Genomic DNA, 22300 nt, shown 5'->3' with positions numbered 1-22300 from the left:
TCACGTGTGTGTCTACCTCCCTGACTAAACTCTGACTTCTCCCGGGCCAGGCACTGCATCTGGTTTTGTCACTGTGGTATCCCAGCACCTGTCAGGGCAACTGCCCCACAGGTGGTACTCAGGATTATCTGTTGAATGAATGTATGAAGGAATTTGTTCATACCCTTTCCGAAGGGATTTTTAGGAAAGCGTAGAGAAAAAAGCCTGGTGGAGAAAGCCAGCCAATCCTCCCCACACTCCCCCACCCCAGGTATCTAGGAACCCTCTCCCTACACTCAAGGCTGGACTCAGGGGTAGGTGAAGATGCTTTGGGGCTTGCAGGGCTCAGGTCTTAGATTCCAAGGAGCATGTCTTGGTTTTCTCATCTGTCCAGTGGGGATCAGGGTAATTATTACTTATCTCGGGCTGCAAGGGGTCCTTGGGAAGAGAGCATGGGGGTTAAAATGTTTCAGGGGCTGCAGTGATTATCACTGTCTCAATAATCTCCCCCACCAACCTGACCACCTTCCTGCCTGGCACTATCACACTCCTTGCACTTCTTTGGGTCAGTGTTTCCTTCACTCCAGAGTTTCTTCAACTCTGGTCTTTGGGAAGTTGTTGGAAATGCAAAATTCTCAGGTTCTATCCCAGGCTTTTCTAGTCAGAGACTCTGTGGGTGGGGCCCAGCAATTGGCATGCCCTCCAGATGATGCTGGTGCAAGCCCAAGTTTGAACTTTTATTGCTCTGCTCTGACCCAAGCTCTCCCAGAGACACTTGGCCTGCCTGTTCACGTTTCTATCCCCAGTGCCTGGCATCTAGGAGGCATGCCCTAAATATCTTCTGATGCATAGTAACGATGTTAATGATAGCAGCTAGCCATTGGTTGAGGACCTCCAGTGTGCCAGGCTATCTTCTAAACATTTTAAGAGGGTAAGCGCATTTAAGGCGCCACCCCCGGGATCATTTTACGGATAGTGAAGCAGGTTCCGAGAGGCCAAGCTCTGAGCCCAGGGGGAGATCACGCAGGGAATCCCGCGTTTCACCGCTGTGCTGCTCAGCGCCCTGGACTGGGCACAGCGGTCTCGGGTATCCAGGGCTCCGCGAGGGCGCCCCTGCCCCGCCCCACCCGGGGTCCGCGCGCGTCAGCGGCTCGGTGAGGGAGCACCCGGAACCGGTCCGAGAGGAGCGCGGCGGCGGCGGCGGCCCGTGGCGAAAGTGCGGCTGCGGAAGCGCGGCGAGGCCGGCGGCGCGAAGGAGGAAGTCCGGGGAGGCGCGGGAGCTGGGGGTCTGCGGCGCCGAGCGGACGCCATGGGCCGCCTGCACTGCACGCAGGACCCCGTTCCCGAGGCCGTGGGCGGCGACATGCAGCAGCTGAACCAGCTGGGCGCGCAGGTGGGCCGGGCGACCGCGGCGCGGGATCCGGGCGGGGGCGCCGGAGGGGATGGCGGTTTAGGCCGCGGCCGCCCGCTGTGCGTTGTGGCGGTAGGGAGGGATTCGGGGAGGGGCTGAGGGGAATTGGGGTCTCAGGCCAGTTTTGAGGGCCGAAGGATCTCGGGAGGCCTAAGGCCAAGCTGAGGGATCCCAGGGGGATCTCGGGGACCCAGAAATGGGGCTGGGGGACTTCTGGGGGTCCTGGGAACCAGGAGAGTTTGCAGGGTCCTGGACGGGGGGCTGAGGGGAGTCTTGATGAGGCCGAAGGGAGTTGGGAGAACCGAAGTAACAGACTAAGGGCCTTGGGAGGCTGATGGAGTTTGGGGGAGCCGTGGAATTTGGTGGGCCAGGCGAGGGACTGAGACATTTTGTAGGAAGGCCGGGGGTCTTGGGGAGACTGAGGAGGGTCTTAGCATCTCGAGGGGGCTGAAGGAGCCTGGAGTGGGGGCAGGTCATCAGGGGGTGGGATGTGTGTGTAGGTAATGGCCAGGCCAGAATGGCTCTGTGGGCAAGCGATGACATCCAGTCCTCGTCGCCACTCCCATCCGCCCCAATTAAGGGAGATACTGGTAGTCCCCAAGGAAAGAAACCATGTACCCTACACAGTAGAGGGCGGGTCCTTGATGGTAGTGGAGCTGGCAAAGGCTTTTTCTCACTATTCAGGCTGCAGGTGCCAGCCAGTCAACCCTGAAGTCTTCCTGCTCCTGTGCTGGTTGGGATGCCCCTTTCATACCACTAAGTCAGACAAATGAAGCAAGTTAAAATGTCACTTCTCACCATCACAGCAAAGGTGCATTTATTTCCCCCACTGGGTTGTAACTTCCCAGGAGGTGGGGCCCCTCTCTTTCATCTCAACATCCTCACGACTTATTGTTTTCTCATGAAGTAACACTAATTGTAATGCCAGTCATGTTCTACGGCTTCAGTGTCCAAGAAAAATGAACTGCAAGCCTCAGGTCTACTTTTACATTTTCTATTAGCCACATTTAAAAATTCAAAAGAAACAGGAAATGAATTTAATGTGTTTTCTGTAATCCACTATATCAGAATATTATCATTTCAATGTGTAACCCACATAAAATATATCAGTGAGATTTTTCACTTTTTGGTACTGAGGTTTCTGATTCTAGTGTGTATTTTAAAGCACATCTGAAATTAGATTAGCCTTTTTCAAGTGCTCAGTAGCCACACATGGCTAGCGGCCACTGTATTTTACAGTCCAGTTCTAAGTGCTTTTATGTGTATTAAGTCACCGAGTTCTTGCAACCACCCTAGGAGTCAGGTACTATTACCATTCCCATTTCACAGATAAGAAAAATGGTTCAGGGAAAGAAATTGACCTGTTTAAGGGCAGGCAACCAGGAAGTGGTGGAGCCAGGAATTCAGGACCGGACACCTGACTTCAGATCCTGGGGAATTAAACACACTAGAATAGAGCTTTGTAGGTGATCTCCCCAATCAGGTAGTTTAGCTTTTACTTGTTTGTGTATTGGGGCTTTCTGAAAGACTTCTATTTGGGGAATAAAAAAGATTCTGCTGCTAAAAAACTTTTTTTAAAGCTTCTGGATTGTATGATCTCTAAGGTTACCTCCAACTTGGTATTCCAAAGATAATCCACCTCCTTTAAGATCAGAGCTGGACTCATTTTCTAACCTTGAAACGCACTTTAAACCTTTATCTTTGTTTTTAATACAGAAAGCTTTTTCCTGATGAGCAACTTATCAGAGTCCTTTGGGCCATTTTCCCCCCTTTTCTTGGGTGATCAAACTTTTCTGAGTAGCCACTCTGTTAGCTGAACTTACCTTGAAGTCTGAGGCCCAGGCCTCAAGGAGAAAAAGAATCATTGTATTAATGTTGTCATCACCATTTATTGCTTATTCGGTGGGTATTTATCTGAATGCCTACTGTGTACCAAATAGCCACTAAACCCAGTGAGATTTACAAAGGCTTGATGAATGAGGCCTCTTGTACTGGGGAAGTTGTGATCTGCTGGGGCAGGTCAGAAAATGGAGACACGGTACAGCACTGAGTGGATCTGCATGTGCTCTCTGATGCCATGGACAGTCCTAGGTAACATGGAGCCTTGAGAGTAGATAGGATTTAAAAATAATCACTTTTAGGGCTTCCCTGGTGGCTCAGTGGTTGAGAGTCTGCCTGCCGATGCAGGGGACACAGGTTCGTGCCCCAGTCCGGGAAGATCCCACATGCTGCAGAGCGGCTGGGCCCGTGAGCCATGGCCGCTGAGCTTGCGCGTCCGGAGCCTGTGCTCCGCAACAGGAGAGGCCCTCGTACCGCAAAAAAAAAAAAAAAAAAAATCACTTTTAGAGTGGTTATGAGAGGATATTCAGAAAAATATAAAGAAAACAAATGGTCTACAGTCTCTCACCTAGCAACACACACAGTTAGAAAATTCAGACAGTATTCAAAGGTATAAAATTAAAAGAAAAACACCTATTTCTCTTGTCTCCAGAAATCATCATTTTGATAGTTTCTCATGTATCTTTATAGAAAAAAAAAGTCTGCAATCTGCCATCATATGTATGGGTATCCTTTAAAACCTTTTTTTTACACAAAAGGGAGTGTGATATTCCTTGAAACAGATCTAACATAATTTAATCAGTCCCCTATTAATAGACACTTAAGTTGCTTTCAGTTTTTTATTTTTAAGAACAATGCTGTCAACAAACTGCTTTGTGTGTGTCTGGGTTTACTTTTTAGAACATCTCTGAAGGGTATACTTCTTGCAGTGGAGTTACTAGGTCAAAGGGTCTGATTGTTTAAAAAAGTAGATATGGATTTTGCAAAGTTACAGTCCAGAAAGGTTGCCCCAGTTTATCTTCTCAACAGTGTGCAAACATGTCTGTTACTTTCACCAACACTGGTGTCATCAGACTATTAGTTTGAAGATCTGATAAGTGAAAAATTGGTATCTCCTTGTTTTGCTTATTTGCATTTCTTATCTGGAATGATCCTGAGCATCTTTTCATATGTTTAACTGGTAAGAATAGTTAAGATTTTGATTTCATGGATATTCATGAGCAGGTGAGCATTCCAGGGAGAGACAGCTATGCAGGTACAAAGGCAAAGAATGGGGAAAGTGTTTAGGGAAGACTTATTCAACAAATACTTACTGTGCACTGACAATAATTAAGGTGCAGTTGACCTTACAAAGCTGGAGAAGGAACCTTCTCTGTTAAGACAGGTTTGTGTTCCTTATCAAGATTGAAAATTCTAAGTGCCCCCAGGTAAGGTTCCAAGAGGGAGCCTCAGAACTTAAGAATCTGGGTAGGTCCCTTTCTTGTTGGGAGTGTCCTGGTATCTTGGCAGGGCTTTGAGGATAAGGAGGTTTTGGAAGAGTGGAGATAGGGATGGGGGTCTGTAACAGCCTACAGACCACAGTAGCTTGAGGCCCTTCTTGAGAGGAGAGGCAGGGATAAGACCACACAAGGAGCCCAAGCCTGAGTGCTAGGCTGAGGCCTGGAAATGGAAAAGCAGCTGGAGGCCTTCTCAGTCGCCCCATTTTTTTTTTTTTTTTCGGTACACGGGCCTCTCACTGTTGTGGCCTCTCCCGTTGCAGAGCACAGGCTCCGGACGCGCAGGCTCAGCGGCCATGGCTCACGGGCCCAGCCGCTCCGCGGCATGTGGGACCTTCCCGTACCGGGGCACGAACCCGTGTCCCCTGCATCAGCAGGCGGACTCTCAACCACTGCGCCACCAGGGAAGCCCCGCCCCATTTTTAAAAAGGCCCCGGGTGGCATAGGAAACACGGTTGGCCAAAGATCTGACAGTTCACAGATCTGCAGCAAAAAAAAAAAATTAAAGAAATAGAGGAAAACTCACAGTTTGAGGACACATTCTCAAGCCAGTCTTGACTGTTCTTGTTTTCACTATATCAGCATTTGGGCAAGGCTGATAACCCAATATCACAAATACTGCAGAAAAACAGCCCCTGGACCAGCACTGGTTAAAGTGTTCCCAGGAATATCCATGAAGTTTTGAGAAAGCAGACACCTCTATGCCGTTGGGTGGTGGGAGTGTAAATCCATGCAACTTCTTTGCAAGGCAATTTGGCAATATTTTCTCAGAATTAAATGCATATATCTTAGAGAATAAACTAGTGGTTCCCAGTGGAGAGAGGGAACGGGGGAGGGGCAAGATAGGGGTAGGGGATTAAGAGGTACAAACTGTTATGTAAAAAATAAATAAACTATAAAGGGCTTCCCTGGTGGCACAGTGGTTAAGAATCTGCCTGCCAATGCAAGGGACACGGGTTCGAGCCCGTGCATCACAACTACTGAGCGTGAGCTCTAGAGCCCGCAGGCCACAACTACTGAAGCCTGCGCGCCTAGAGCCCGTCCTCTGCAACAAGAGAAGCCATGACAATGAGAAGCCCGCACACCACAATGAAGAGTATCCTCCACTCACGGCAACTAGAGAAAGCCTGCGCACAGCAGTGAAGACCCAACACAGCCAAAAATAAAAATAAATAAATAAAATAAATAAATAAGCTATAAGGATATATTGTACAACACAGGGAATATAGCCAATATTTTATAAAAACTATAAATAGAATCTAGCCTTTAAAAATTATGAATTACTGTGTTGTACACCTGGAACTTATATAATATTGTACTTGAACTACACCTCAACATAAAAAATGCACATATCCTTTGACCTAGGATGCATTTTAAGAATATATCTTTTTTTTTTTTTTTTTTTAACTGCACCACGAGGTTTGTAGGATCTGTTTCCTGACCAGGGATTGAAGCCGGGCCCTTGGCAGTGAAAGCTCAGAGTCCTAACTGTTGGACCTCCCGGGAATTCCTGAGAATATATCTTATAGACATACATGTCACAAAGAAATATGTGGGAGGATATTCATTGCAGCATCGTTTACATAACACCAACAAACACACCCATTAATGTTCATTTCTAGGGAACCAAATTATGCTAAGTCTTTACCAGTTGAATGTCATGCAGTTGTTAAAAGAACTGGGTAGATTTATATCTGCTGACATGATTGATCTCTAAGATGTAATTGAGTGAAAAAAAGGTGAGGTGCAGGGAGTGGGTTCCATATGATCCCATTTGTATTTAAAAGAAATTAAATGAAAATAAAATGATGGGAAGGCCACAGAGGTGTTAGCAGTAACTACCCTGGGGAGTGCGACTAAGGTGGGAGGGGGCAGGGAGGCAGCAAGACCTTTTATTTTATATTCTTTTAAGTTAGCTGGGTCTTTTTAAAACCTTCTGCATATATTTTATATTTTCAAACGCTAGTTTTATATTTTAAAATAGAATACATTTTAGAATAAAATAATACAGAGCCTTGCCAGGGGTTTGTGTGGAGTTTAGTGTCATGGGGAAAAGGGCAGATGCATTTGACAGTCATATTACACGTATAGCTTTGGGGGCTCTGAGCTGAAGTATCTGTAATCTTTTTTGTTTAAATGTTATATTGCTTCAGGAAGGTGGCTCTATTGGCATAGTGACTTTAATTGTAGCTGTGGTAATTGCTGCTGTTGGTTTAGCCTCTAGCCTGGCACTGTACTGGAGGCTTTGCATGTGCCAATTAGTACTGTTCTGGAAGCTATGTATTATTACCTTCATTTTCCCAATGGGCACTGAATCACAGTGAGGCTGAGTGACTTGCCCAGGGTCACACTGGGTGGTCAGCAGAACAATGATTCACATCTGGGTCTTTTAAACTCTTGTGTGTTGATTTTCCCCACTATGCCACACACACTGTGTCCATTGGGAGGGAACATGGGAAAGTAATGACATGTGTCTCAGTCTGCTTGGGCTGCTATAACAAAATACCACAGACTGGGCGGCTTGAACAGCAGAGATTTATTTCTCTCAGTCTGGAGGCTGGTCATTCCAAGATCAGGGTGCCAATAGATTCAGCTCCCGGTGAGAGCTCTCTTCCTGGCTTGCCTTCACGCCGTGTCTTCATGACATGTGCCTCACAGAGAGAGCACTGGGGTGTCTTCCTCTGCTTACAAGGGCACCAGCCCTATCCAAGTAGCACCCCACCCTTATGACCTCATTTAACCTTTGTCACCTCCTCACAGCCCCTCTCTCCAAATACAGTAATACCCTGTATTTGGTATTAGGACTTCAACATATGAATTTGGGGACACACATCTATTCAGTTCTTTTTTTTTTTTTTTTTTTTTGGCGGTACGCGGGCCTCTCACTGTTGTGGCCTCTCCCGTTGCGGAGCACAGGCTCCGGACGCGCAGGCTCAGTGGCCATGGCTCACGGGCCCAGCCGCTCCGCGGCATGTGGGATCTTTCTGGACCGGGGCACGAACCCGTGTCCCCTGCATCGGCAGGCGGACTCTCAACCACTGCGCCACCAGGGAAGCCCCTATTCAGTTCTTAGTAATCGGTACTGATAAAGAGGTTCACATGCACAAAAGAATAAGAGACTCTTCTAAGACAGTGTATAATAACATGTTAAACTTTACTGTTTTGTCATATACTCAACAAGATGTTTATTGTGGGAGAAGGAAACCCAGAAAACATGGATAGACAAAACAGAAGAAAATAAAAATCATCTAAAATCTTGCCACACAGAAGTAACTGCTTTCAAAAGCAAGGTAGAGAAAAAGTTCATATGATATGTTACCATTTGTGAGGGTGAAAATGGGAGAAATTATATATTTGAATTGACTTAGTTTGAATAATAAGTACGTGAAAGTATAAACAAAAAGAGAAAAGAAAAAAAAGTAACTGCTATGAATGTTCCAGTGATTTTTCCCTTTCAGGTCGTATGCGGGGGGAGGTGTTGGAGGGGTGGTATTTAGACCCTTGAGATGTATGTGTGAACATGTGTGCACACACTCACCATCTCTCAATATGTATCGCCTAAGTATCCCAATAAGATATATGAGTTTTTCAGACAATATAGTGGTACAGATAGATTGACACTGGTGGTGTGTATTGTGAATATTTGTAACTTTTTTTTTAATTGTAATATAGTTGACATACAATATTATGTTAATTTCAGGTGTACTACACAGTGATTTGACATTTGTATACATTATGAAATGATCACCATAAGTCTAGTAACCATCTGTCACCATACAAACTTATTACAGTATTATTCACCATATTCCTTATGCTGTATATTACATCCCTGTGGCTAATTTATTTTGTAACTGGAAGTTTGTACCTCTTAATCCCCTTAGCCCACTTCATACCCCACCCCTCTCCCCTCTGTATCTGTGAGTCTGTTTTTGTTTTGTTTGTTTTGTTTTTCAGATTCCACATATAAGTGAGATCATATGGTATTTGTCTTTCTCTGACTTATTTCACTTAGCATAGTACCTTCTACATCCATCCATGTTGTTGCCAATGGCAAGATTTCATTCTTTTTATGGTTGGGTAATATTCCATTGTATACATGTACCACATCTTCCTTATCCATTCATCTGTTGATGGACGCTTAGGTTGCTTGCGCATCTCGGCTATTGTAAATAGAGCTGCAATGAGCATTGGTGTGCTTACATATTTTCAAATTATGAATGTTTGTAACTTTAAGGTGATCAAAACAGGTATCAACATCTGTGTGTTCCTCTTCTCTCTTAAGGGGCTGTAGTAGGATGGGATGTGGGAACACTGACCCAGGAGTAGAATTTTACTGATGTTCTGTGTTCTCTTCACAGAAGTTCTCAGCCCTGACAGAAGTACTCTTCCACTTCCTAACTGAGCCAAAAGAGGTAAAGTATCTTGTGATAAGGAGCGTTCCCGAGTGCGGGCCTACAGTCCTGAGATGCTTAGCAAGTGAAGGCCTGGTTTGTGCTGTCCCCTCTCTGCAGGTGGAAAGGTTTCTGGCTCAGCTCTCTGAATTTGCCACCACCAACCAGATCAGTCTTGGCCCCCTCAGAGGCATCGTGAAGAGCCTCCTCCTGGTTCCACATGGTGAGTAGCCTCTCCCGGCAGCCAAGGCCAGAGACATTACTTGAACATTCCCTCAATCCACCGGGTTGGCAAGTGTGCTCTGGGCACTGAGCCAGAGCGTTTGGTAGTGAACCAGACATGGGCGTGACTGCAGTCTAAGAAGGGAAGTCAGGTAAACAGATAGCCATGGGAGAGTATAATTGCGGTCTGCATCCCAGCTTCCGTGCCCAGACTTATTTGGTCCTCTACGTGATAGGTGCAGAAACTGAGAGTAAGAATTTAGAAACTTTTATGACAATTTGATGAAGTCTCTTCAGTCAGTTAATTTTTTTAAATGGGGCTTTTTTAAAACTGTGGTAAAATAATACATAAACATGTAATTGACCATTGTAACCATTTGGGGCTTATGTGTTATATATATATATATTTTTTTTTATTTTTATTTTTTTTTTATTTATTTTTTTTTTTTGCGGTACATGGGCCTCTCACTGTTGTGGCCTCTCCTGTTGCGGAACACAGGCTCCGGACGCACAGGCTCAGCGGCCATGGCTCACGGGCCCAGCCGCTCCGTGGCATGTGGGATCCTCCCAGACCGGGGCACAAACCCGTGTCCCCTGCATCGGCAGGTGGACTCTCAACCACTGCGTCACCAGGGAAGCCCGGGGCTTATATTTTGTATGTGTTTTTTTCATTTCATAGTTCTAGGAATTAATTTTCATTGTATTTTACAAAAATATCAGTCCATGATGGATTGAAAAATTTTAAAGATAGGTCTTTTGCTGCAGATAGTTTGAGAAGCAGGGTTTGCCTTAGAGCAATCAGAGAAAGTTTCTAGCCAGAAGTGAGGTGATCACAAAGGTTGAACTGTAGGGCTGTCCGTCGTAGCACTGTTTATGACAGAGAAAAATTAGAAGCAATCACATTACCCAGCAGCTGGAAATTGGTGTAACGAGTTGTGGTCCACTTTTAGAGGGGAGTATCACGGTGGTCAAGAATTCAGTTTGAGTTAGTAGGACCTGAGTGTGAGTCTGGCCCTTGATAAGTAGTGTGACTTTGGCTAAGTACCTGATCTCTTTCAACCCCTAGCAACAACCGTCCCCCAGCAGTTGTCCCCCTCCATCTAAGCTTGTTTTTGGTGTGTGCATGGAGTTCTTTTGAAGATTAATTAAGATAATGTAAATAAAATGCTTAGCACAGTACCTCAGCAAAAGGTTGTTCTTATTTTTCAAATTATGTAGTAATTTAAAAAGATGCTGTTGAGGAAAATGTAATGATATGGAAAACCTTTCACAGTATTCTGTTTAATACTGTCTGCCACCGTCCTATTTTTGCATAAAAAAAAAGTTAACTGTGGCTCTATCTGGGTAGTAGGACTGCAGGTTGTGGTTTTTTTTTTGTTGTTGTTGTTGTTGTTGTTTTTTGCGGTACACGGGCCTCTCACTGTTGTGGCCTCTCCTGTTGTGGAGCACAGGCTCCGGACGCGCAGGCTCAGCGGCCATGGCTCACGGGCCCAGCCGCTCCACGGCATGTGGGATCTTCCCGGACCGGGGCACGAACCCGTGTCCCCTGCATCAGCAGGTGGACTCCCAACCACTGTGCCACCAGGGAAGCCCTGCAGGTTGTTTTAATTGTTTATTTTTAGCTATGTTTTGTCTAAAAAGTTGCAAGAATTAATTTGGCAATTTAATTAAAAGTTAATTTTATTTAAAGAGAGACATGACATTTGAGCCCAGTCTTAAGGAATGAATAAATGTCAACCGGGCTGAGAGGAGGTAAAATAGCATCCCCAGTTTGCATATTTTAAAAATCAGTAATAAGCTGATCTTCCCAAGATCTCAGCACAAAGGTGCATTAAAAGTTGGGTGCTTGATTTGTTTGTTCCTCTCGGGCCTTCTGTTATATTTTAGTGCAGATCCTTTCCTTTGCCGTGTCTTGTGCTCCTAAGGTTCAGGCGGTGTGAATCAGAACATCCCTGAGGTTTCCAGCTGTGAAATTTTATGATCCTCTGTTTGTGCAGTTCTTGCATTCTTTGCCCTCATGGCAGGTTAAAGCATGAGAACCACAAGGCTGGATGGGAACTTGCAGTCTTTTTTTTTTTTTTTTTTTTTTTAAATTTATTATTTTATTTTATTTTATTTTTGCGGTACACGGACCTCTCACTGTTGTGGCCTCTCCCGTTGCGGAGCACAGGCTCCGGACGCGCAGGCTCAGCGGCCATGGCTCACGGGTCCAGCCGCTCCGCGGCATGTGGGATCTTCCTGGACCGGGGCATGAACCCATGTCCCTTGCATCGGCAGGCAGACTCTTAACCACTGCGCCACCAGGGAAGCCCGAACTTGCAGTCTTTTTAACACAGGAATAAATTTTCATTATAAACTTAAAACTGCAGAGCTCTGGAGAGTCAAAGGGAAAATCCGCTTTTACTCTCATCCCACTCTTGTCTCTAGGAATAATCACAGTATAATTTTGGTGTATATCCTTTTTTAAAAATTATTTATTTATTTATTTATTTATTTTTGTCTGCGTTGGGTCTTTGTTGCTGTGCACAGGCTTCCTCTAGTTGCAGCGAGCGGGGGCTACTTTTCATTGTGGTGTGTGGGCTTCTCATTGCGGTGGCTTCTCTTGTTGTGGAGCATGGGCTCTAGGCGTGTGGGCTTCAGTAGCTGTGGCATGCAAGCTCAGTAGTTGTGGCTCTCAGGCTCTAGAGTGCAGGCTCAGTAGTTGTGGTGCACGGGCTTAGCCGCTCTGAACCATGTAGGATCTTCCTGAACCAGGGCTCAAACCCGTGACCCCTGCATTGGCAGGCAGATTCTTAACCACTGTGCCACCAGGGAAGTCCAGTGTATATCTTTTTATATTTTTGTATACACTGACAGACGTACACGTATACATTCATGTAGTTTTGTTTTTCACAAATGGTAATAAACCATAGAATTGCTCTGCGGCTTGCATTTTTTCAGACCTAGTACATCGTGGAGATCTCTCCACATCAACTTCGTTCTTCTGATGACTGCAGTGTACCTTGGACTGAATGTATCTTCTTTTAGTTAATCCATTTCCTGTTGCTGGACATTTTAGTTCTGACTCTTCACTCTTAGAAACAATATCGCAGTGAACGTCCTTAGGAAATCTATGTTCTTAACTTAGGTGAGCATTTCGTAGGACAGGTGCCCAGGGTGCAGAATCAGGAGTACTTATTCTGTTTATTCCCATTGTCTAGCCTACACCTGTGGGAATGGGGAAACCTGTGAGCTGTTGTGGATACTGGTTTTTCAGGAGATCTCTGTCTGGTATCCCTGCCTCGGTTCTTTCCTGTCCTTCTCATCTCTGCTCCCCACCGCATTCCATCCTGCCAGACTGCCTTAATCCCTCCTCATCCTTGCGCTCCAGCCTCTGTTCTACCTCTTTCAGAAAGTCTTCCCAAACCATTTCAGTCCATGGTGACCTCCCCTTCCTCTCAACAACCGAGATAGGTTCTTTTATCTGCAGCTCTCATTTTGGACTCTAATCATTTTGTTTTCTGTTGATCATGCTGTTTTGTGTGTGTCTATCTCGTGGCCCTAACAGACAGTTCTTTGAAGTCAGGGGCATGTCTGTACTACTTTCCTAAGCCACAGTCACAAGTAAAGTGAAGACACAGAGCAGGAGCTTTTAGTACATGCTAGGTGAGTTGAGCTGAACTTGGGAGACCCTGTGATCCTCCCAGGGGATGCTGGGTGTATATTCTTCAAGCAGACTGTTTTCTATAGATGCAGAGAACACTGAGGTATGCTGAGTTCCAGGGATGGGCTTTGCAAGCTCACTTGGATTTGAGTCTTGGTCATATCACCTAATGTAGCTATTTGGCCTTGGACAAATCAGCCTCTTGGTGCCTCAGTTTCTCATCTGAAAAACGGAATAATAAGAGCAGTTTATGGTGTTGGTGTTAGGAATAAATGAGTTAGTACAGTGCTTGCTGAACTTCAACATTATTTAGTCCTTATTCAGTCCTTTGCCTCGATATCAGATCATCAGGTAGAACGTTCCTTCCTTCATCTAATGGAGAGGATCTGAATTCACCTCTTGACTATTTAATGTCCCAAAGCTTTTCAAGCTTTTCAAGTTCTAGAATCGAAGTCTCAGGTTTGCTGTACTTCTCAGTAGCTCTCAAGAATTTGTTTTACTCTTCTTTTTGTTCTCATGCAATCTGACTTTTCTCTTCCTGCAGAGTTTTTCTGCTTGAATTCTCCATTTCTTCCAGAGCATCTCCTAAGCATCTGAGGTAGCTTGTAAGTCTCTTGGCCTCTTCCTCATCCCTTGGCCTGATGTGCCATTTTCTTTTCCTTTTTTTTTTTTTATCTGCACTGCACGGCTTGTGGGATTTTAGTTCCCCAACCACAGATTGAACCCGGGCCCTCGGCAGTGAAAGCATGGAGCCCTAACCACTGGACCGCCAGGGAATTCCCAATGTGCCATTTTCTTTTCAGTCCCAAAGGCTGCCATCCCAGAACATGTTCTTAGCCCTTCACGCCTTGTTACGGCAGCAACATCTCCGCTTCTGTTCTCCCATCCCAGATTCCAGTTTGCCCTGGAGTATAGTACAACTTGGATCCTTGGATCCTGCTGTTCCTCTCAACTGTTTATTTTGCATAATAAATTCTGTAGTCCTTAACTTGGCATTCAGGGCCTTCCCCAATCTAGTCTGAAGTGTAAGGCCCTCATTCTCTTCGCCTTCCCTCATCCTGGTCCTGCTTGTGCAGTAAGACCTCATTGTAGAAGTGCAGCTTGTTAGAGCTGAAAGGACCTCGAGAACTCTCCAGATCAGTCTTCCCCCAGATTGTTGTTTTCATCCAGAAAAGACTTCAGTGGCCAGACAGGGTCATAAAATACTGTCCCCGCACCCCCCAGCCTTGGAATCTTGGAGATTCACACACACATTAACATATCCCGGGCTCTGAAAAGTCCTGCAGTAAAGCAACCTGCTTAACCAGTATCTGTGAAACAGTTAACCATGGACCTCTTCTTTTTTTGGAGGGGGGGAAGGGGGCAGGGGGAGGGTCAAGTAAAAGCTTTGTAAAGTGCTGATCTAGTCTGATCTTTGTCTTGGAGATAAAGAAACAGAGCCCTAGAGAGGGGAAGTGACTTACTTAAGATCTTACAGTGGAAAAGCTGCTGCTAGAACCTCCCTTGATTAGCTCAAAGCTTGTGGGGTTTTTGGTTTGGGTTTTTTTTTTTTTTTTCAATGTTTTTCTTTTACTACTTAGTATGTAATTCTTAAAAGCACCTGAGATCAACCTTTATCATCCCATGGATGAATTGCTTCATCTGTGCCCCACTAATTCTCCTCATTGCTCTCCAAACTGGACTATTTTTAAACAAATCTCAGATATCATATCATTTCATTCAGTTCATTCAATTCCTAGTTATGTATCTCTAAAAGATAAAGGACTTTTTCCCCCTTATCAAGTCACTATGCAATTATCGTATCTAAAATTAAAATATGCAGTCAGTGTTCAGACTTCCCCATTGTCTCGTACATTTTGTTTGTAAGTGGTGTTCTCATCAGGATCCCGATAGGGCCCCCACCTTGCATTCGGTTCCTAGGTGGCCCTTGTGTGCTCACTTGTCACTGTGGCTCCTTCACAGCTCTGAGACCTTGAGCCACATCACTTAACCACTCTGAGAATCAGTTTCTTCAGGAATAAAATGGAGCTAATACTAGTAGCTCATACATTGTTGCAAGAATAGAGAAAGATGGCGGTCTAGTGGTTAGGACTTGCGCTTTCACTTCCGGGGCCAGGTTCAGTCCTTGGTCGGGGAACTAAGATCCCACAAGCTGTGTGGCACAGCCAAGAAAAATTAAAAGAAAATAATTTAAAAATAAAAGTTAAGAAAAAGCATTTCTTCCCCCAAAATGGAGAAAGATAAACGTAAAGCGCTTGCTTCAATAATGAGTGGTAGCTACACTGCCGCTGGTATGATGATTGATTGTCATTAGCATCATGAGTTGTCTCCTAGAAAAGGTTACAGATAACTTCACAATAGGGCCATAATTTAAGCGGTTTTTACTTTAATACATTGCAAGATATCTGGCCCTTGTGGGTACTCAGTAACTGGTTGTTTTTTAAGAAAAGGTGATAACTCCCTTTCCCCACTCCCAAAGGAGTCTGTCTGGCTGGGCCAAAAAAGGGATAATCAGCACTGAACAATAGTCACAAATGGTATTTAATCAAATGTTGAACTAAGTTCCCCAGGGTTCCTGACCTTACCCTGCTCTGTTACTTTTCTCTGTGGCACTTTTCAATAATACTCTATATGGCTTACCTACTTGTTACATTATTGTTTTGGTCTTTCTCCTCCCAAAAGATTGTGAGCCTCAGGAGAACAGAGATTGTTGCCTGTTCAGTTCATTGATGTATTCCAGGGTCCAGCACAGTGCTGGCACATAGTGGGTGCTCAGTACATCTGTGTACAGTGACCATGACCTCTGTTTCCCCGTGAACCTCGCAGGGGTGGATTCAGCTGGTCAGCCTTCAGGGTCAGTAATGACTGAATGAATGGGGCTCACTGTGCTCTCCCATCTGCTTCCTCCTCCAGGGCTCTTCACCAAGGCTTAGTTCTGTTGCTTGGGCTTCCCTTATTATACTGAATAAACTTACATAGATTTTGGCTGGAAGAATAGTGTTTCCTAATTTTCCAACTGTTTCCTGAAACCCTCACCCTCACATACACCTCTGTCTTGTCACCCATCCTACTTGATGGCAATGGGGGTTTGCCTAAGGCAACTGTTCCAGTGAAAAGTGGAGCTCAAGGACTTTATAAACCATCCCAGATGGTTATCTGTGTTTAAAGGACATTCTCAGATTTCCCCTAGTGACATGTTCTGGTGACTCCAGCCCTGGAGTTCAGAGTTTTCTATCTGACATAGGGTCAACGCTGCAGGCCTGTCTTCCACTTAGGACAAAGGCATCACCAAAGGAAAAAGCTGAAAAAGAAGCTAAGGGCTTGAGGCCTAGCACAATGCAAATATATATATATATATACATATGTATATTTCTAAAGTATGGCTCCTGCCTGCCCCAGGTAATGAGGTGACATCAGGACGGAGAGCTTGCTGTGGCCCCTGCAGCTTGGTAGCCTCTGTTGTCAGTCACTGTCAAGGCGTGGCCTGGCACTGCCTCCCCGACAGCATCTCCGAATGACCTAGTGTGGAAAGAGCCTGGGTTTGGGGACCCTCTGGCCTGTAAGCGACTTTCTCTGCCACTTGCCAGCTGTTGTGGCCCTGAGCAATTCATTTAATTTTTTTTTTCTTGGAGTGGGGGACATTTTTTTTTAATTATAGAAAGTACAAGAAAGAAAACAAAAATGGCTCACAATTTTACTGTCTTCAGATAAAAAAAACCAGCGTGCAGCTAGAACATTTTTAAATGACACAAAGAAAAACAAAGTCCCACCCAGTCCCTTTCCCAAAACATATCCATTCTTAAGTTTTTTGTGGATATGTTCAGAAAAAATATGCCTCACATCTGTCTACTTAGCTATAAAATAAGGATATAATTAAAGCTAGAAATAAGAATAGATAATACATACTTCTTTATTTATGCAAAAGGGATTACACTGTGCAGACTGTTCTTACCTTTCCTTTTCTTCTTTCAATTATATTTTGCAAATAGGCACATCAAGAGCTACCTTATTCTTTTTAAAGGTTGCATAGTATTCCATTGTATGGATTCTTTCATTCAGTATGTGTTTATTGAGTGCCAGCCAATGAACGGTGCCAGGCACTTTTTTAGGAGCTTGGGACACAGCAGTAGGCAAAATGGACCAAGTCCTTGTTCTCATCAATCTGACATTTTAGTGGGAAAATTGACAATAAATATGTAACATAAAGTTGGGTAGTTATAAATGCGATGCAGAAAAGTATACTTGAAGAATGGTCAGGGATCCTTTCAGAGGAGGTGTGATTCAAGCAGATTCCAGAATGAAGTGAAGGAGTGAGCATGTGCGGATTTGAGGAAATGTGTTCCCAGCAGAGGGAACTGCAAGGGCAAATGCCTGGAGGTAGGAACCTGCCTAGCAAATTACAAGAAGAGCTAAGCAAGGGAGAGAGCATAGGGTTCTAAAGAAGGCCAGATCCTGCCAGGCATTATGAGAGCTTTGGATTTTGCTGTGAGTGAAACAGGAGCTATTAGAGGGTTTTGAGCAGAGGAGAGACATGGTCTGACTTAAGTTTTAACAAAATCACCTCGGCGCCCAGGCGGTTGTGTGGATACACCAAAACCAATGTACTGTTGCTGACATTTCATCTCTCCTGCCCACATTGCTGAAGAGCTGCCCACGTAGATCTCAGTGTATTTGGGGGGCATAGCTGCAGTTGAGTTCTTGGCAGTGCAGTCGTTGACTATGGATTTGCCAAATCTTCTCCCTCAGAAGCTTGATCATTCTGATCTTTAATTTCCTGGTAAATTAAAAGTTACAATAATAATCTCCACTTCAGAGTATTTTGGGATCATCAAACAGAATATTGGATTTGAGCTGCCGTGGTAGCCAGGAGTTCTTTGGAGTGTCTGGAATGTAGCCGCCTTCTTGGAGAGCTTTTATGGCCAAGGTTTCCTGGGGTCTTGCCTTTTTTATTTCCCGGTGGTTTCCTTGCTCCGTCTGATTTTGCAGATAAAAGATTTCCTCCCTTTGTTGACATGGTTTATTTTGCAGGGGACAACAGCCTTTAGGGTTGTTTTTCTGGAGTGCGATGGGGGTGGAGGCTCAGGTTTAGGGTGTTACTTCAGGGCCCTCCCTGGATGGTGGTGGATGTCTTCTTACTCTTTGATTAGTCATCTTCTGGAAGACTAAGAAGTGGAAAATTTTAAAGCCGCCGCCAAATCGTGACTCGAGGCTGTAGCCTGCGGGTTAAACATTGAGAAGCCCGGATTGCTGGCAGCAGTTTGTTTTCAGGAACGGGAGCCTGCAAGCAGAACAAAGCGGCTCCCACGGGGTGGGGGGTTCCCAGGGCTCCTGAGGGGAGATCTTGATAGCCCCTCTGCAAGTGACTTGGGAACTGTAGAGGCCAAACTGCTTAGTCCACCTGGGTTTACTTCCTGAGGGCTGATCTTCTGCAGCAGGCTGGCCAGTATGTAGATGGGAACAGTGTATATATAATCTGCCCTGACCAGTGCTGTGGCCCCTGGGCCCATGTGGCTATTGAGCACTTGGAACGGCTAATGCAATTGAGGAACAGAATAGTACATTTTCTTTCATTTTAATTCATTAGAAGTTAAAGAGAGGAATTCCCTGGAGGTCCAGTGGTTAGGACTTAGCGCTTTCAGTGCCGAGGGCCCAGGTTTCATCCCTGGTCGGGGAACCAAGATCCCCGCAAGCCTCGTGGTGTGGCCAAAAACAGAAAAAAAATAAATAAAGAGCCACGTACGTTCAGTGGTTATGGATCACACAGTGCAGCTCTGGGCTATTACCCCTGCACCCTGTTTGACCTTGAACTCCCCCACTTGGCTCCAGGAGTCTGTGGCCTTATTTCCTCAGATCAGGTGCCGCATCCCCAAGTCCATACAGTCTTTTCTTTTGTCTCTGACCTCATCCATAGTTTCTGGAGGGCCCAACACGTGTGTGGCACAACAAAAACCCCAAAATGTGCTGCCTCGTTCTCTCTGGTCTCAGGGGCTCCTTCCTCCCCGACTGGACTGAGATGGAACTGAGTCTGCTCATTCCTGTTGTCATCCTGGTCACTTAGGTTGTGCCCATTAAATACTTACTGCCAGCTGATTGATTGATTTGCCCTCTTTGACTGATTTCTCCCCTCCCTCCTAGGTGCCTTGAAGAAGAGTCTCACAGCTGAGCAGGTCCGGGCTGATTTCATAACTCTGGGTAGGTGACCACCAGGGCTGCTCAGGGTGACAAGCCCTGCAGCCCTGCACTGTGTTCATGTCTCCTTCTGTTCTCTTATAGGTCTCAGTGAGGAGAAAGCCACTTACTTTTCTGAAAAGGTATCATAATTCCTCCTAATCAAGGTTAATTAAGATCGCTTGCTTTTACTTCATGAAAAGAAACAAATGGAAAATGCTGACTAAGGAAAAACCGTCAGTCATCGTGTGTCGTTTCCCAGCTTAATGTTTTTCATTTGGTTTCATGCAAATGACAGACTTGCAGCTTTTAAACAGCACTATTCAGTGCATCTCTAATTTTTTTCCCTCTGATTTGACCGAATATAAATGTCATACCGTTTTTGTTCCAACCTGGATTAAATCTTGGAATAAAAGAAAACGTTTGTATTGTCTCCTGCCCCTCTTGACTCCCCCCAGCCCCCAGATCAGTGCACACAGGCCGAGCCCTTCGTTCTGCATGCTTACCACTGTCTGTGTAAAGACTAAACATGCTGTGTTGGGGGCGGAATGAAGAGGGGGGATTTTTCCCATTGTTATGACTTTGGCTTTCTGCTTTTGTTCCAGTGGAAACAGAATGCCCCCACCCTTGCTCGATGGGCCATAGGTCAGACTCTGATGATTAACCAGCTTATAGATATGGAGTGGACATTTGGAGGTAACTAGTTAGAGCCAGTCCTGGGTCATTTGGGTGATGTAGGGTTGGGTGGCAGAGGCTTTCAGATGACTTTGCTGGGGAAGAGGTGTCCTTGGTTCCCCCAAGACTGTTGGGTCCAGCACCTGCTTCTGTGTGTCGCTGTCCACATTCGGCAGCTCTTTCTATCCACGGGTCTCAATAAGTTCACTTCCTGAAAAGCACATTCTGCTGTCCTCATACTGGCCCCCACGTGGCTTCTGCTGTACAACTTGCAAGATTGGGGTCTTCAGAATGAGTCCTCAACCAGTCACTTACTGGTTTTCTCTTTTGTGTCACAGTGACGTCTGGGAGCAGCGAACTGGAAAAAGTGGGAAGTATTTTTTTACAAGTAAGTCTTCTCCTCATCTCTGAAAATTGGGAGATTTTTGACTTGTTATTAAATCTACATCGGGTTTCTTTAATATCCAGTGCCTTCTGTATCTCAGAGCAATGTGGTCAGCCAAAGATATAGTCACTAACACGCTTACTTTCAGATTAATAGGATCTGGATATTATTCTTGAAAGTTTGATTGTTCATGTAATTGCGGAATTTGTTAGAAGTTTTGGTGGTGGACGATCCAGACTGCTCCCTAGTAACTCTCAAGTTAGATGCTGGATGCTTTGATGTTTACGTGATAGTTCAGGTTTCAGGAATTTCTTTGCCCAGTTGTCATCATTTTAATTTAAATGTTTTATTTCTCTTTTTCCGTTTTGGATCAGTTAAAGTTGGTGGTTAAGAAAGGAAATCACACTGAAAATTTATACATAGGTGAGTCCAAATTCCCATTAGAGCCCTTTCCCTTTTTCCATGTTTTCTTCAATCACTGGGTTTGTGAAGCCCACCACCAATCATTTTTCCAGAAGAAAAAGTCATAACCAAGCTGTGGAGTCACCGTTCTGCTGCCTTTGCTCTCATAAATAATAAGCCATCAGCAGGTTGGAGACCCCACAGTTTGAAGACTTTTAGATCTTTTTGCAAAAGAGAAAGGGTGAGGTAGGAATGGCGAAAATGGAAGAGCAAGAAACTCTTGCTGTAGGAGCCACGTCTACTGTCCTGAATGACCCCCTTTCATCCCTTTGTGCTGGGGAGTTAATGCCATTTTAAATACCCCCCTTCCTTTTTCTTGGGGAGCTGAGAACTTTCTATGTTCAAGGCTTCAGTTCTTTACTATGATCAATTACCTGTCAAGAACTGCTTAGAGGTACTAAACCAAAAAAGAAAAAGAAAGTCTCTGGGTGGAAATTCATTTTCTTGGATGATTCTGTGGAGTTGGAAACATTCACCTGAAGCTGCATTTTCTCTCCCCAGAATTAACCTTGCCTCAGTTCTACAGCTTCCTGCACGAGATGGAGCGAGTCAGAACCAGCATGGAGTGTTTCAGCTGATTTCTGTCCCCCTGCATCTCCACCTCGCCCCCTCCCTGCCCCCTCCTCCTCCCCGGTGACTGCTCCGAGAGGCCTCTCGCTCCCAGGCCTGTGGCCGCTTCTTTGGGCCTGCTTGCCTCTTCGGAGCCCAGGTGCAAAGGTTTCTGAAAAACAAAGGATTAAGTACTTAAGGAGCCTGACAGGCTGGTCCTGAAGAGTCTTTGTTGAGGGACCCTCCACGACCTATCTCCCAGGTCACCGTTTAGATATTCAGAGAAGCGATTGCATCTCAGATGCAGGGGAGGAAATAAGTTGAGTCACCTCCCTTTCAAAGTTCCAGAGTAAACAAATGGTCTATCGCTCAAGATACGTACTGATGACCTTCCCCGCAAAAGAACAAGGGCTTATTTATGGCTGAGGAAGAGGTGGACTCCGTGAATGACACACGGGGGAGCCCCCAGCGGAGTTTGTATGTTTGTGGTGGTGGTGCTTTGCTGATCAGTCTTTAGTGGACACCTGTGTAAGAATACATGCTGGGTCTGCTCTGAAATAAACTGAGACTTCACTTCAGGTTTTGCCCTGTTGTGTGTAATGAGGTGGGCTTTTTGAGGCGATTTCAGCTTGTTTTGCTTCAAGCTGACCTTCTCTGGTGGTTAGAAGAAGAATAAAAAAGGTTCTGAAGAACAGGTCTGCATCTGGTCGTCTCTATGCATGGATTAAAGAGTCACCTGCCTTGCAGAGAGCTAGTGTCTTATCTTCAAAAATTATCTTCCTGATTTTGGTGAGGGCCCTGGGTCTTCAGTGAAATTTGCCGTGGTCCAAAGTGGGAATTCGTAAGAGCAGTTCAGGGGAAACTGAGGTTAAAAACATCATAAAGGGCTTCCCTGGTGGCGCAGTGGTTGAGAGTCCGCCTGCCGATGCAGGGGACACGGGTTCGTGCCCCGGTCCGAGAAGATCCCACATGCCGCGGAGCGGCTGGGCCCGTGAGCCATGGCCGCTGAGCCTGCGCCTCCGGAGCCTGTGCTCTGCCACGGGAGAGGCCACAATAGTGAGAGGCCTGTGTACTGCAAAA

At 45.3% G+C, this 22300-nt stretch overlaps 1 protein-coding gene across 2 annotated transcripts; it reads left to right on the top strand.

Moving 5' to 3' along the window:
• Positions 1-1248: 1248 nt before the first annotated feature.
• Positions 1249-21914, top strand: COMMD7 (COMM domain containing 7; the record flags this gene model as incomplete). 2 transcript variants are annotated; one of them, XM_079718693.1, is made up of 9 exons in its annotated part: positions 1249-1372; positions 9084-9137; positions 9237-9339; positions 19117-19173; positions 19255-19292; positions 19755-19845; positions 20163-20212; positions 20584-20632; positions 21173-21914. In XM_079718693.1, the coding sequence occupies 9 exons, from the start codon at positions 1289-1291 to the stop codon at positions 21247-21249; spliced, it is 603 nt and encodes a 200-aa protein (XP_079574819.1). In that variant the 3' UTR covers positions 21250-21914. The 2 variants fall into 2 exon arrangements, with proteins under 2 accessions (XP_079574819.1, XP_079574820.1); XM_079718694.1 differs by having other exon boundaries at positions 1289-1372; positions 9087-9137.
• Between the last annotated feature and the right edge of the window lie 386 nt (positions 21915-22300).

The sequence above is a fragment of the Hyperoodon ampullatus genome, assembly GCF_949752795.1.
Source record: "Hyperoodon ampullatus genome assembly, chromosome: 14".
NCBI classification, from domain to species: domain Eukaryota; kingdom Metazoa; phylum Chordata; class Mammalia; order Artiodactyla; family Ziphiidae; genus Hyperoodon; species Hyperoodon ampullatus.
The sequence above is the reverse complement of the archived record's forward strand: the minus strand, read 5'-3'. Positions and strand labels throughout refer to the sequence as shown.